Below are 15,331 nucleotides of genomic sequence, written 5' to 3'. Positions count from 1 at the left end.
TTCCGCTTGTTGACAGTAAATCTTTCATTTGGGGATTTTAAAACAAAGGAAGCACAGAATGAAATCTTTTTGTCAAAATCTTTATTTCACGGCTTTCTACTTATCTCAAAGTGCATTATTTCATGCATGTTATCTTTTAAATGGCTGTACAGCAACAGGATAAAAGCCACATTTGACCCAGGACAACACAGAAGTGCAGATAGAATTTTGACGTTTGACCCTCATGACGACACATAAAAACATTAATTCAAGACTGTCTATGAACACCACCCCACTGCTGCTCGCATCATGGCATCTCCTGTTGCCGTAGTTATATATGGTCCCTCAGAACAACCTGCAACAGAGAGCAAACCTGTGAGCTCAATAACTGGCGAGTCCAGGTTTCTTAGTTTTAGTTATGGGAACAAAGTTGTGGCGTGGTTTATGTGAAACTGTAGGAGTCTAAACGGATTCTAACAACAACCTTCTGAAGGTGTGTCGACAAATATCAAGAAGGGTGACTCACAAATGGAGCCGCTCTACAGCTCTGTGTGCACGGGAGGGTAGAGTGAGTCAGGGCTCGGCGGCTCGGGGCAGGCGGCCGGGGTGGTGAATTCCATCAAGTACTCGCACCGGCTGGGCTCCGATGTGGACGTCACGGCTGTCTCCGTCCCACAAATTAGCGACACCTGAGAGAAGGCGCCCCTTTAATTTCCACGCAGTGAAATAATGTGGACAGAAAGTGCTTGCTGGTAATGAAACTGACCGTGGTGGCTCGGTTGGGGCCTTGCCAACATCCTGTTCCGTGTTCATACTTCATGACAGAGTAGATGTTATCTTCCGGTCCGGCCCATTTACCCCAGGAGCTAAAGGAAAGGAGGAGATGGGTGAACGGAGTCAAACCTGAATAGAAGCTGCGCAAATCTGCCCCACATGTCCTCTTACCCTAGGCTAGTTTCTGATCCACCAAACTTTGGTTTCTGGGTTACTCTGTTAAACGGACATAGCTTGTAGACATACCTGCAAGGAAAAGATCAACCTCGTCTCACAAGTGAGGATGTAGACATACAGTAATAGACACACGCGGCGTGCATATTTAATACAGTCACAGAGTGCACATACTCGCTTGTAGGCATCTCATAACACTGGTTGTACATGTAAGTGAACTCGGACTCTGTTCCAAAGTCAAAGGAGATTTCCTTCTCGATGTTCCTGAAAAGCAAATGCAAATAAGCCACTAGCATATCCATGTGAGAAAGCACTGATTGAAAAGGATTCTTACCGGATCTGATCATCCACTTCCCGGAGCGCTTTCTCGGCTTCATTAAATTCATCCCGGGCTTTCTGAGCAGCTGGGAAACAAATACACATTTAAATCAACACCTGCGTCCCTACACATTTACGCTTGCACGATAACGTAAAGCCTCAGCTACGCATCAGCGACACTTGTTCAATTCTTTGCCCTCTTCAGCGTCTTTGTGCGGCCAGAAACAGAAACGAGTTTCAAGAAGCCGCATTTAAATTCAAATCATGCTCAGAGACACATCTGTGCTTTTCTTCTGCCTTTTCTTACAGTGAGTCACTCACAGCTGAAGACTGACAGAGTCATGAAGTTTTAGCATCGTGCTTACCGTCAATAAGCTCTTGTGTCTGTGGGTCGTAGGGCGGCATAGTCCCCTCGCCATCGTCATCTTTCTTATCTTGAGTTTGCGTTGAAGGAGGGCTCTGCTTACACAACACGAAAGAGTGACTCACCTAAAATACATGTGAAAGGATCCAATATAGGTAGGATTCAGGGATTCACGCCATCTACCTTATAGTCTTCCTCATAATCGTCATCATCCTCATCCTCCTCCTCCTCTTCTTCCTCTGGAACGTCATCTTCGGGGTAAGTTTCCGAGTCGTTGTCAGACGCCGGCTCTGGCACCTCCTCCTGAGGAGCCTCCCCCGGCGCCACGCTCGGCTGCTACCAAGCAAAGTTGTGCATATTGAGGAGATTTTACTCCTGAAGTTGCCCAAGTGAACCATAAAAGTCTGATCTTTACCAGTGATGCATATTTGTCTTTAATGTTGTTCCAAACCGACTCGAAGCCAAATGTGTCCACGCGGTCCAGGCCTCCCAGCAGCCCCTGTAAAGCAATAGACGATCAGGGTTCTGATTTGTTCAACTCCACATGCAGGGTGTTAACAAGACAGTGGCATTAACCTGAGCTTCTGCTTCTGTGAATAACCCGTCTGAGTCTGGGTCAAGCTCAGGATGGGACAGCAGATCAGCCAAAGACACACTGCACAAACAAGCATTTCACACAGCATTAATGGAAATCCAGCCACAAAGCTTGTATTGATTTATCTGACTGTTTCAAATAATTATTCCACAAATTGTACATTAAACTGGGGCTCTAGAACCTTCCTGATGTTACAATTTCAGTCTATGGTAACATTTAGAATGTTAATTTAATATGTTATATGAAGACAAGGTGCTTAACCTTTCAGTGTGAGAAGATGGTCTTTTTAAAAAACCTCTGACAATGTGGTAAAACAGACCCTTCAATACGCTCCACCAAATGGTTCATGCTGAAACTTACAAGCCATCGCTATCTTCATCAAGTTCAAGGAACACTTGAACCATCCGGGCCTTGTCCTTCTCCATGCGGATTGCAGCTTTTTGGTCTGAAAGACAAAAATTGATTTAAGGTGACTCAACAATTCTGACAACGTCTACACATTATTTAGTCCAAAACCAAACCAGGTTCATTCATCTGAGGTGTAAAACACCAGGAGACACTAGATGGTGATATAATATCACATTTTCCCTCACCCTCCCAAGCCTTCAGATGGCGCTCCTTAGCTTCTCTCTCCGGCTGCTCGGCAGCCTCTTTCACTGTTCTCAGAGCCTCCACCTTCGTCTCCAAATCACCCTTGCCTGAGCGAACTTCTTCAAGTTTAGCCTGTCCAAATAAATCAAAATTGTCAGATCGGGGACAGTCAGACAATGTATGAAAGGAGTTGAGCAGGATCTGATTAAAGTCGTATTACTTATGTACATTTCTCTAAAACAAAGAGCCAGTTTTTTCCTGTGCAGCCCACCTTTCTGTCATCGACTCCCCTCATGGCCTCCTGGATCAGTTGCTGTTTAAGCAGGAAGCCCTCCTTGGTGATCTCAGCAAGCTTCAGCAGGCTTTCCCTTTCTTTATACCCGAGTTCTCTGTGAAACAGAAGGAATGTTTAAATCTTATAAATATAGTGAAGTGGCCTTTAGAGGATCAGAATATAGGTGTTTGATAATATAGACATTCTTACTTGCAGGTGTTCTGACAAATGGCGCCACTGTTGTACTCGTCAGTTGTGTCACAGCAATCTATAAAGAAAAAATGAGACGATGGAATAAATTATGGATAAATAACACCCTCTGGGGGGGAAAAGTAGTTAGTTCATACCGCAGATTCCATCATTGACACGGGAGGAAGGAATGAAGACTGGCCGGAAGCCTGCATTGGTGCAGTGGAAGTTACCATTGGGACAAGCGGCGGTTCCTGTAAATACATGTGATTAAACACACTTCATTTTCCTGGCACGCCTTGGGAAAACAGCTAATAAACACATTTAGAAATTTGCCAGAGTATAATGCTTTTAGATATTTTTCTATGAAATACTCACCTTAAAACAGAGATAAATACACCGCCTATTCGACAAAAAGCTAATGAATGCAAGTGTGAAATAAACACATACCTGGCTCATCAGAGGCGTCCTGGCAGTCACAGTAGTCATCATTCACCCTGTCAAAAGGAATAGTTTTGGAGCCATCCAGGCATGTAAATGGTTTTCCATCTTCATAGAACTGCCGTTCTTTTGAGATAAAAGAGAAATTAGTCAGCTTCAAAGCTACAAACAGCCAATGCTACTGTTAACTTTTCACAACAGTACCTAAATTGTGTAGCTGCACTCATCAGTCATCTAATCAAACTGTAGAACTGTACAGTCGACATCAGAGAATACATTTTTCATTTGGCTAAATGTCTTAAAGATATACTAAATTATACCCTTAATCCTACTAAACCTTTTACTATAATATTGTCTCTTCCATCAGTCAAATATTTAAGATAAGGGTGTGCACATAACTACCGCTACAAATATTTAAGATCAGGGTGTGCAATATAGACACAAGAAACTAAAATGTTTACATGAAACTAATACTTTTCTTGTTGAAAAATCTGATTGCTGGACAATTCTGGAATTCCACGGCATGTTCCCCATATTATGCTTTAGAAAACCGACCCTGTACTTTAGGTTTTAAGTCTGTTTGTTTTCAATCAGTTTTAATCCAACATCCTCGTCTTTAGAATTAGTAGATGGGAAGACTCTCCGACTCTATATTTTTATTTTCTAGAATAAAGGTTTTGCTTTACTGTGTATAATTCAACATAACAAAGAATAGGAACATAGCTGATGATTTATCCATAGGTGTTTCGCACTCCGGACCGTTATATCAAATTTATTTTCACTTGATTACTTTTCTAAGCTGCTCTACTGTTAAGAATGTCAGTATCTCCGTTGCATGTGAAGTAAACAGTAACTTATTGCTCACTCGATAAAGAGACCCCACGGGGGCGTTGAACTTCCACCGCTGCGGCTCCTGCAACCAGGAGCAGCAAAAGGATGCACTGGCAGGACATCTTGCAGTTGGCTACGCTCTAGCCGGAAATTAAGACAAAAAAACAGAAAACACCTGATAATCGTGGTCTAAACAGGTCAAAATGTGACACAAATAACATTAGAAACTACAACACGGTAAAGAACTACATATTCGAATCCTCTCAGTTAGCCAAAAAGCTACTATGAGCTAATATGATAAACTACTGCTTTAGAATTAAACCGCGAGGTTGGAAATAGATTCACTGATTCCAAGCACAATGATACAACATCTCTACAACTACACAATACTGTTAATTTCACTAATAAAAAAGAATTCCTTATGAGAAAAAAAAGATTGCTCAACATTACCGGTGATATGGTGACAACTAGTTCCGTACTGGACACGAAGCGGGTGCTGTCGCAACGCCTTTCTGTGGTGTTTAACTCCGATTGGTCAATTCGTTGGTTCGCATCCCTGATTGGTGGAGAGTTGTGTCAATCATCAGAAGCAGAGGATTGTGGGTAATAGGGAACGTTGGAGGATGCAGCCATCTCATATTGGCCTGACAGGTGAAAGAGTTGTTTTCACTTATTGATAAGGACGCGATCGATCTCATTGATCCTAAAAATAGCTTAAACCTTTAAGCGATTAAAAAGAAATTTAGCAAAGTGTAATGGGTTGTGAGTTAGTGTAATTTAATCACAGTCAGATGAAACAATTTTCATCTACAAGAAATGTCAGTGGTATTCAATTTAATATAAAAATCTTACTTTATTTGTATTTTTGACACACTTTACAGTACCGAACAGTGAAATAAAAGAAAAATATACTGATATACTATAATATTGTTTTATACATAGATGTTTGCTTATTAAATGAATTTATTCACAAAATGACAGCTATTTTTAAGAGAGGAGGGGCTTCATAAAAAATAATATAATAAAAAATAACTTGGACACATTTTACACATTACAACAAGATCATTTACAAATATTACAATCATTTCATGTTGTTGTTTTTTTCCTTGAATCATCTTCCTTATTTGTGACAAAAACGTGAATTAAAGCCCAGAGAATTATTCACAGAATGCAATAAAGTAACCCGACAGCAACCTGTTAGACCTCCATTGGATGGGTCCTTGGCTGTCAGGCTAAAGTTTAGCTTACTAAGAAACAGAGGTGGTGATATTACTAGACATGGCCAAGTTATAAGGACACATTTATCACCTTTGAACACGCCACATCATATGTGACCACAAGGTCATACATTTGACCTTCTCAGTCAAATATGTTCCATCTCACTTAGAATATTACAGTGAAATAAAATGACTTGAGAATATGGAATAACATTGATTATTTGTGATTTGGCCCATCGAATCTTCAACATGTGTCAATAAACAAATCAAAAGCACAAACTATGTACTTCCTGAAACACACTCTACCTCTGACCCTGATGGAATAAAGTGCTTATACAAACATTTGATTTTTAACAACACACGTCGACGGTTCAAAAAAGTGACAAGATGTTTGCACAACTGATCCAGAGACAGAATGGACGGGGATGCGGCCTGTAGCGATTCGGTAGATCACTTATTTTTCAATCATCGTGACTTAGATAAAGTTATCATTTACAATCCAATATTACATTATATACAAGAGTGATAATGCTTATAGCTATATCATCAAGACAAGGTTCATTTTCCAGACCATCCACCAGAATGATATAAAAATAAACTGTACACAGACTGTTCAAAGAAAACACTTCTCATTGTTTTCTTTTCATTGTTTAAAAAGAATGGCAGCAATTAATTAATTGAATAATTTTCTTAATAAGAAACAATTGCTACAGTATTGTGTTTGTATGGCAATTAAATATTAATGTTTTTATAGCCAATGAGCTATAAAAAGAAGCCACAAAAACAAAGCAACATCTTTAAAAGGCCGATGCATATGGGAATCCTTTTAATTGTAACTGCAAAAGTAATCCTAGATTCCCATTCTGTAAAATGAAAGCCTGTGTGGCGGCCCCGCAGCGCTGCTCCATCCTCGCCATGGAGCAGGTCAGACACGCAGGCTGCTGTTGCACCGAGCGGTGGCCTTGTCAGGTAAGTTCAGTTACTGACCTGCAGAAACTTGGTCTTACCTGTAAAACAACCGCAGCTTTTTGTTTTATACCCTGTGGAAAACAAACACTTAAACAAACGGTGACCTATTTAAGCTGTGCTGATTGATTCCTGAACACCATTCAACAACATGGAGTGATGGCAGTATAAGGATGCCCAACAATGACGTGTCACTTGAACGTCCAGTCATTTCTTTCTGTTGCCGACCTCAGGATGCGATACGCAGGCATCGTGTGTATCTACGGCCTTATTCGTCCTTCTTTCTGCAAGATCTCGCCCGTCCTCATCTTTGTGTGCGTGCAGGCAGTCGGTTTTCCCAACATTCTCCACAACATTCTGCCCTCTTGGTAGCAACATTGACCTTTACCCTCAAAATGCAACACTGGATATATTGTGTATAGACACTGATACGCACAGAAATAAGCATACAGACGTGATATAAATACCAGGATATCGATTATATAATCATTTAAATCTACATACTGGCAGGTATACATCCTGCATCTGACATTAAGGCAAAAAGTATCAAATAACAAGGATGATTCGGGGACTGCCAGACCACCTTTGGCCGAGTCATGATTCTCTCCTGACAATCTGCTTCCCTGATTTTCATCTTCATCAGATTTTTTTTATAATTCAAATCCCTATAATCCCTATAATTTCTTATCCTTTACTTTGGTGAGAATTGTTCTGTGTGAGGAGACTTTAACAGTGCAAATGGGTTTGAGATGAGCGGGGGTGGGAACGATCCGATGATGCTGACGCGAATACTTATCAGCACATGTAAGAATTGATAAAATATAAAATAGGCAAAACTAATGCTTGAAAGCATCGCATGGCTTATTCTCAGAAAGTTTTTTCCCTTTAAAAAAATCATTCTAATAAGAAAAGACCATAAGTCGGAGCCCGCTGTTGGTTTGTGTCGGTGCATGGTAGTGATTGCTCTGCATCTAAAGTTCTGAGTTCTCGTATTATTAAAGAGCAACAAAGGAAGACTTACAGCTTAAAACGTAACACCACAGAAACTGTACCTGTGAGACACACACCACAATACCATGAACAGCGACGACAGATCTTTAACAGGAGACGATGGGAAAAATGTTGACAAAAACCACACGCTCCTGTCCCACAATGCATTGCTTCACGGCAGCTCCGTTCAGGAAGCTGGTGTTTCAGAAAGGCACAGAGCCATCTTGCACCAGTAGCGCGCTCCTCGTAAAGGGAAAAGGGCACTGGGACCCGGGGGCCCCTTCATCGCAGCATCGTCTTTTCCGCCGACAGCCTCCTCTCTCCTCTTCCAAACTCTGTGGACTTTTTTTTTTTTCGTTTAATTCTTCCTTATTTTTCTTTCCGACAAAAATGGAAAAAAAAGACACTTGGATGTGTAGCTTTTCTGAGGAGATCAGTTTCTGTTGAGGTTCTAACAAACATGAATTACTAATACTGACTGAATACTAGATTTAATATTCCATTAAGAGATGGCTTTTTCCAAAGAAATCAGTTTCTGACCAGCGTCCCTCATTTCAATGCACACATAGAAACAGACAATCAGTGTGTGTGTGTGTGTGTGTGTGTGTGTGTGTGTGTGTGTGTGTGTGTGTGACCTGCTCCACTACTGCTTGCGCACGTCTCACTTTATGTGTGTTTATGTGTGTGCATTCCTGTCCTAGAATGCTACGCTGTCGCCGTGTACCCATGATTCCATTTGCTCTAAAGTTCACTGTGAAATCCTTCCAATGACTCGTCATTGCTCCAAATCTACAGTTGCTGTGTTATGACCGTCTCTTGATGCAATTTGTATTTATTCCCTTTTTGAAAAATAGATTTAAAGGTCTGTGTTGTCTCTGCAGTCTTATTTGTTCTTGGTTTGGCTGTTGAAAGATGAACAAGGTCATATGTGCAAGTGAGGAGGGAGATACAGGAGTAGAATTCATGTATCATCAGCTTGTGAAGAAGAATCCTCCTCTTCCTCTACAGGGCTTGTGTCAGAAAGTCTTTCCTTATTGGCTCTCACCTCCAAATGAGTTTTAAGCTCCTCCTCCGTCTCCTCCTCGACCTCTTCCTCCATCGCTACTTCATCTTCCTCTTCTATTATGTCCTCATTTTCCTCCTCTGCCAGTGCGTCTTCCTCTTTTGTGCTCTTCTCGTCATCGTCCTCCCCTCGATTGCGGTCCCGAGCCACGTGGTTGAGCGTGGGCTCGTCACCCACACCTCCCTGGTCTCTCTGAGATCCGCCGTCAAGGGTTAGCTCAAACTGAAACTTGTCCATGCAAGCGTTTAACTCCTTTTCCTGACCCAAAGGAGGGGGTGAGGGGCTTTGCGGGATAGTGCTCTGGTACCAGTCCCTGTTGTCCTCCAGAGTGTCTAAGATTTCCTGGGCATCGGGATGCACGAGGTCACCCCACGTCTCCCACAGCGGGTGCACGATGTAGTCGATAAAGCCCACCTGTGAGCATGAAAATAGATTATAACGTTTTGCCCCTGCTCATTAAAAATGCATAGGAACGACTGGTATGAACAGACATGATGGATTACCCCCTGCACAGCAGTTACCACCCCCCCGCACACACACAGAGACACACACAGCATTGACAGCTGTCAGATGTCTTGCTCTCAATCACACATATACGCACACACATACGCTCGCTAATTACCTGGCTCTTTTCCACGGACGCGGTGTGTTTATCACACATGGGGCTGATCTCCATCCCTCGTTCCCTCTCCTTGTCTCCCTGCCTAAAGAACTCCTCCATGATTCTCTCCGTCCATTGTCGATACACAGCCAGGGGTTTGGTGGGATTGCTCAGGTCGGCGCAGTGCACCAAGTTCCTCAAAACCTGCATAAACACTCAGCCTATTACTTCTTTCCCATAAGTTTGAAGAAGGCTTTGTTGCTGGTAGCTTTGTAATAATTAGGCTAAAACAACGATGTGACTATGACTGGCTGACTATTTAGAGCTATATAAACAATTATGTGGTTTATATGGGCTGGTTATGAGCAAAATTAGCAGAAGAAATTAGCATAAATTAGGCTAATTTCAGGGATGTAATGACTCAGATAAACATATCAGTTGTCATCCCAGTCAGGGTTGTCTGGTCTCCATCCATGTTGTTCATTTCCATCATTTACACCCTCCTTAGCGCTCCAAATACGTCAAAGCATTGCTCCACTGAGGCTAAATGGATCTCAAAGGCGTCATCTCACCTGTATCCTGTCAGTATAATGATCCAGCAGCAGGACTCCAGAACTGGTCACCTTCTTGGTTTCCACCATTGTCTTGAGGTCTGCTAGCAAACTCATGTGTTTCGACATATCTGTTGCCAAAACCTGTGGACAGGATAGACCCGAACAATCAGTGTGGGGAGCAGGAATATGAAGGTAGGTGAAGGTGAAGGAGGACCGAACGCTTGCCATGTCGATAACAAGTTTCCTCAGGCTCTGCCGTTGTCTCTTGCTCAGGTTCTGAAAGATGTCACAGTTGTCCTCGTGAAGGAGCTTGAAGCCCACAGCCAGGTGGTGGTTTTCCAAAACGGACTCGTCGTTGTACATGAGGGCCAGCTCGGAGTCTGAACAACAGTGAACAACATCAGCATCATCTCAACGATCCACAAATCTTGTCATTTGATCTGGACCCACTGGTGTTGATGAGGAACTGGTTGGACACTCCTGGATGGTCCACGTCGTGAATGGCAGCAGCAAATAAAGCAGCTAGAATCTCCAGATCGGTGAACACCGCCTGCAAGGAAAAGGCATTTATCACTGTAGGCATTTATTTTTCTTTTAAAGTCCCATTTCTGTTTGCGCCAGGCCAGTATAGCGATATTTACATCGAGGGCTGGTGTTGACAGGAGGACGTGAGTAGACTGAGTGACGTCCGCAGCGTGCAGGCTGTTATGATAGGCCACATTGGCGTGGTAGTGGTCCTCCAGGGTCATCACATAGGTAACAAATGTATCCACCGGGATCCTAAAAGTCTTTAGCAGATCTCTCTCCTGCGACCGAAACAGTCCACAAGGTCGTAAACATCTCGTGTTATTTGAGAAGCAGCTTCATTTATTGTTTCTTAAAGGTCAGCCGTTCTTGTCTCTCACCTGGAATATGGCAAACATTATGCAGCTGAGGGGTCGATTATTTGATAACTCTGCCACGTGAAAGATATTAAGGCCCCACTTGTTCAAGTCATTCAGTTCCTGAAGGCACCACAGACGACGTTAACGCACTCAGTGGAAACAGTTTAAACAGCCAATTACCAACCCAAACTGCACAGTCAAAGAATTCTAGTAGGGTGCCTTTGATATTTTGCAGAAGGTACATGATCTGGGTTAGAAAGTTGTGATATCTGCACATTAAGGCTTTATATGGAGATACAGAGGGATGGACGGAGGTGCGTTTACCCTGGCTAACGCGTCCTCGTGTTCTGTCTTCACGCCGAAGCGCGGCAGGGCAGAGTTGGAAAGGCTGGAACTGTGCGTGAGCTTTTTGACGCCGCTGATTTGACACATGGGTTTTTCCCTCTCCCTCAGAGTCGGGGACGGGATCTCCACCTCATTCTGCTTATCTGGGAGTGCGGTCGAGAGGAAGAGGTCAGGACAGAGCGGCGAGATTTGAGTATCTCCATTGGAGGCTATAAAAGTATGTCTACCTTACCTAGAAAGGTAGTGGAAATGTATTCTGACACCTGGTTCCCTGAGCGACTCATCTCGGACAAATGGGACAGCTCCCGGTTCAACATCCTCTTGAACTGAGGAGAGAACCAGGCAGGAAACAGGAAGTAAGTACACAAGCTGCTGAAAGATCCAAAATGTGGTCCAGGCAGATGGGTTCATCTCTACAATTACATAACAACAGCATTTATTATTCATTTGAACTGACACATACCCCCCAAAAGACCCACTCATGAGTCAAATACCAGGAAATAAATTATCACTGTCCAATTGCCTTCATTCAATAAAGGGTGTTAAATCAATTATGAACCAAGCTCCCTCTCTTAGAGAACATGCAGTCCAGAACGATTCGCTCGTATTATGACAGCCGCGTGTTTTGCAGACTATGCAAATGTTACGCATCTGTTCCATCTCCCGCCACTACAGCGTTCCCCATGAAAAACAGGTCGACGGATGTAAATGTGACTAACTGAAGGCGCCGTCCCCGAGGACAAAACCCCGTTTCCATTTGTTTTTCCTTATTTCTTTTTTGATCATTGCCTTCCCTTGTCGCGGGAATGGTGTGAAGTGATGTGATTCGGCCCAGACCCCTCGGTCTGCGTCCTACTGACTGATCTTTCACACATAGCAATCTCCATGGCAACCGGAGCAGTTGCTGTGGCAACTGCCTCCTCACAGTCAGTCCTCCAGCTTGATGTGTGAGCGCTGGTTGCTTGGGTGACAATATGAAGCAGTAGGCAGGTGTCTCTGACCTTTACCAAGGTCAACCCTCCCCATCCCTCTTCTGTTTCTCTGTCTCTGTCGTTCTCTATCCCATCACCCCCCCCCCCCCCCCCCCCCCCCCCCCAGGTAAACGCTCTCCTCTCCTGCCCCGAGGACTCATTTCACAAACTCCCTCTGCTTTTCTTTGTTTTTCTTTCCATTTATCTCAATCTTCTGCTCATCACCTTACAGGCCAAGCGAGTTTGTCCTCTGACAGGTTATCAAAGCATCGATCGGTCCTTCGGCCAGACCCAGCGATCAGGGGGCCAACCAAGAATGCGTGTCAAGCTCGGTGGCACACTTCTGCATCAGGCTCAGCCCAAATCTCTCTCTCTCTCCCTCTTATCCTCATCCTTCTCCTGTGTCTCTCGTTCCTTCCTTCCCTGTAACGCTGAGTCATAGCTGCCAGCCGACACTTTCACGGTGCCAGTCTGAGAGTGCTAGGACAAACAACACTCTTCCTCTGACACTGACTAATGGTGCAAACTTGCCAAGACTGCACAGACATGACCACGGACACACAGACGCATGTGTGCACCTGCGTTTGTGGCAGAACTCCACCAGAATTCTCTTTTCCTGCCACCACAAACACACTGATGCACCAAACACAACTGGCCCGAACTGCTGAAAAACACAGCGCAAGTTAACATCTGTAGAGTCACTTCACTGGGAGTGTTTATGCATTTTGTAGCACATTTGGGGACAAAATAACTGAGCATCAAGCGGCAGTAAAGCTCCTGAATTTGTGTCAAAGCCAGCATCAACGGACATTCATAACATGTGACTGTGCAACCGAGCGTATATTCAGTTATATGCAACTTATGATAAAGCGGTTTCTCTCAGGAGTGTATTAAAGAGGCTTCTGCAGCACTGTTTGGAGGTATTAAAGTCTGAGTAGGTATAAATGTAGAGAAACCCAGGGGTTAGCTCATAAACATTATATGAGGAATGTAGCAATTACCGTCGTCGCTCATATGAGATTCTACAACAGTTGTCACACCAGAAAATGAACAATTGTAGAATAAGTAATAAAAGCCAAACTCTGAGTTGACTTGATAACTTATTTGTCCACATAAATATCCAAGATGGCCGACGACTGGACCTCCAAGTAATCCCAGCCATACCTGGTCCCACCAGCCGATGAGCCAGGGCCTGGAGCAGGTCTCACAGAACAGGTCCACTAAGGGGGTCCTACGCTCTGCTGCCGTCCCACCCCCTTCCAGAACCCCTCCAGCCGCAGCACCGAGGTCCAGCTCTGCCCCTGCCCTCCCCTGCAGGGGGCTGTAGCTGGAGGAGCGGGGCAGCCTGTAACCTCCTGGTACAGGTGAGGGGCAAGGGGATGGCGCTGGGTCAATGGCCTCCACTACGCCCATGTTTAAGGTGACCGGGTCTTTGGGTCGATGGCACAGGCAGGATGTGCGGTAGTGGAGCGGGGCGGGGGCACTGTGGGCACCCCAGTGGCATGAGGGCGTCGTCAGTGCGTGTCGGGACAGGCCACAGCCAGTTAAACCTGGACACTCCAGAGTGACAGACGGCCCAGGATGGGGTGCAGGAATAGCGGGGTGAGGGTGGGGGCGGCTGGTGAAGGCTGTCCTTGCCTACATGCAGCACCCCAGAACAGGCCACCCAGATAGGTCAGAGTCGGGCTCCAGCCTTGGTGTGGTCTGTAGAGGAGGGTCCCCCCCTGACGAGCAGACCAGGAGCCCCCTGGATCCTGCTGCTGTAGAGACTACATCTTATCCCGTGTGCTGACCAAACTGACCCACATGGAGAGCCACTGCAGGCTAGAGGTGGATGGATAAAAGACGGAAGATGGAGGAAAACAGAGCAGGGACCAGGGACCGTCTGAAGGGCACAGAGAAAAGTCGATGGACAGAAATGACCGGGAAGGCAAGAGGTGCCGAGGAGAAATGATGCCGAGAGCTCAGCAGCCCCACAAACGGGAATTTTAGAAAAAAAAAAATCTAGGTTTCGGAAGTGAGAGGGGACGTGAGGCGGTGTCGGGGATGGCAGGACAGAAACAGGTCTGTAGTAAGAGGAGGAGGTGAAGGGAGCCGCGATGACAGCATGCACACCAGGGAAGGGGGGGAAAACAAGGATGGAGGGGATGAGAGAAGGAGACAGACAGATGCAGGCAGGCCCGTGACAGACGGTCAGGCTGAAGAATCACACCGGAGCTGTGGTCTGGAAAAACAGGCTCCCTCTCCCTGCATCGACTGCCCCTCCCCCACCGTATAGATCCAGAGGCCCGGCCCAATACTACCGGTGCATCAGTCTGCCTGTGTCATCTCGATCCCAAAACCTCACAGTCCACACACAGTCGGGACGCCTCTTGCAAACGCTGTAGCCGCAGTCCCCTGCTCCAGGTCAGTCCATGCCTCCGCCGGCCAAAATACCAGAGGACTAATCCCCCTGATTCGGGACGCCGTTCTGCTTCCAGTGCTCTGCCTCTTGCGCCATTTTCCTGGATGCTGTAGACAACTCTCGCAAGCTAATCAGGCGGTGTGACTGCAGGCGCGTGCATGCGTGTGTGTGTCTGCACTCGCTTCTGCTCTCCGCCTCCGAGTGCGCATGTGCTGGGAGACAGCATGCACGTCTGTCGGAAATGTGTGTGCGAGTGAGGGTGCGAGCGAGAGTGAGAGACCGTGTGGGCACATTCATGTTCACCTGCACGCTGGTGCAGTGGGGAGGATTTCTTAATTGCTGCGCTGCAAGTTGCTGAAAGACAGCAGCAGCATCACAGAGTCTCTGTTTACCCCAGGAGACTTGGGGTAGAGGGTGCAAACACACACACACACACACACACACACGGATGGATGATGCCTTTTAAAAGCTTCATCTTGGGCTCACCCTCATGTTTCTGGTCAGAAGCCTCAGTTAAGACAATCACAACACCTCAACAGGAGTCTGTAGTCACACAGCCAAGCCGTGCGCTGTCTCTTTAAGATGGAACACTATGAAAGAAGCATCGTCTTTATTTTATTGGTTCCCGCCTGCACCACATGGCTTTTGGTCAGAGCAGCCAACCAATGACAAAAAGGGAAGGACAGACCCTGCTGCCGCTCGCTAGCAACCGAGGATGGAGCAGAGACATCGGCATCACCCCCTGCTCCCTCTCGTGGCCCCCATACCCGCCGACTGTGACCCAATCCCATCTACGATGTAGCACA

At 45.4% G+C, this 15,331-nt stretch overlaps 2 protein-coding genes across 10 annotated transcripts in view; both read right to left on the bottom strand.

Annotated features, from left to right (window-relative positions):
- Positions 1-64: 64 nt before the first annotated feature.
- On the bottom strand, positions 65-5,067 carry prkcsh (PRKCSH beta subunit of glucosidase II). Of its 2 annotated transcripts, none has more exons than XM_003964837.3 (18): positions 4,981-5,067; positions 4,565-4,670; positions 3,709-3,825; positions 3,417-3,512; positions 3,280-3,337; positions 3,067-3,184; positions 2,798-2,927; positions 2,565-2,649; positions 2,186-2,264; positions 2,025-2,108; positions 1,793-1,945; positions 1,611-1,704; positions 1,262-1,331; positions 1,102-1,191; positions 925-999; positions 746-845; positions 506-668; positions 65-334 (listed from the first exon to the last, which is right to left on the bottom strand). In XM_003964837.3, exons 2-17 carry the CDS (start codon positions 4,650-4,652, stop codon positions 519-521), a joined length of 1,587 nt encoding a protein of 528 aa, XP_003964886.2. In that variant the 5' UTR covers positions 4,653-4,670; positions 4,981-5,067; the 3' UTR covers positions 65-334; positions 506-518. The 2 variants fall into 2 exon arrangements, with proteins under 2 accessions (XP_003964886.2, XP_029691810.1); XM_029835950.1 differs by having other exon boundaries at positions 1,793-1,942; positions 4,981-5,052.
- Positions 5,006-15,331, bottom strand: part of pde4a (phosphodiesterase 4A, cAMP-specific) — a 33,622-nt gene continuing 23,296 nt past the window's right edge. For 5 of the 8 annotated variants that reach the window (XM_029835946.1, XM_011604100.2, XM_029835948.1 and 2 more), the window contains 10 exons: positions 11,383-11,476; positions 11,130-11,293; positions 10,827-10,925; positions 10,563-10,727; positions 10,372-10,471; positions 10,147-10,301; positions 9,940-10,062; positions 9,389-9,571; positions 8,749-9,180; positions 5,037-5,174 (listed from right to left, as the gene is read on the bottom strand). In XM_029835946.1, the coding sequence (XP_029691806.1) occupies positions 5,052-5,174; positions 8,749-9,180; positions 9,389-9,571; positions 9,940-10,062; positions 10,147-10,301; positions 10,372-10,471; positions 10,563-10,727; positions 10,827-10,925; positions 11,130-11,293; positions 11,383-11,476 (1,638 nt within the window). In that variant the 3' untranslated portion in view covers positions 5,037-5,051. Of the gene's footprint in view, positions 5,175-5,366; positions 9,181-9,388; positions 9,572-9,939; positions 10,063-10,146; positions 10,302-10,371; positions 10,472-10,562; positions 10,728-10,826; positions 10,926-11,129; positions 11,294-11,382; positions 11,477-13,285; positions 13,788-15,331 lie in introns of those variants that run through there. The other 3 variants (XM_029835949.1, XM_029835947.1, XM_003964836.3) reach the window with 3 other exon arrangements.

The sequence above is a fragment of the Takifugu rubripes genome, chromosome 5 (genome assembly GCF_901000725.2).
Source record: "Takifugu rubripes chromosome 5, fTakRub1.2, whole genome shotgun sequence".
NCBI lineage: Eukaryota > Metazoa > Chordata > Actinopteri > Tetraodontiformes > Tetraodontidae > Takifugu > Takifugu rubripes.
Note: the sequence above shows the minus strand (reverse complement) of the source record. Positions and strands in the feature narration are given on the sequence as shown.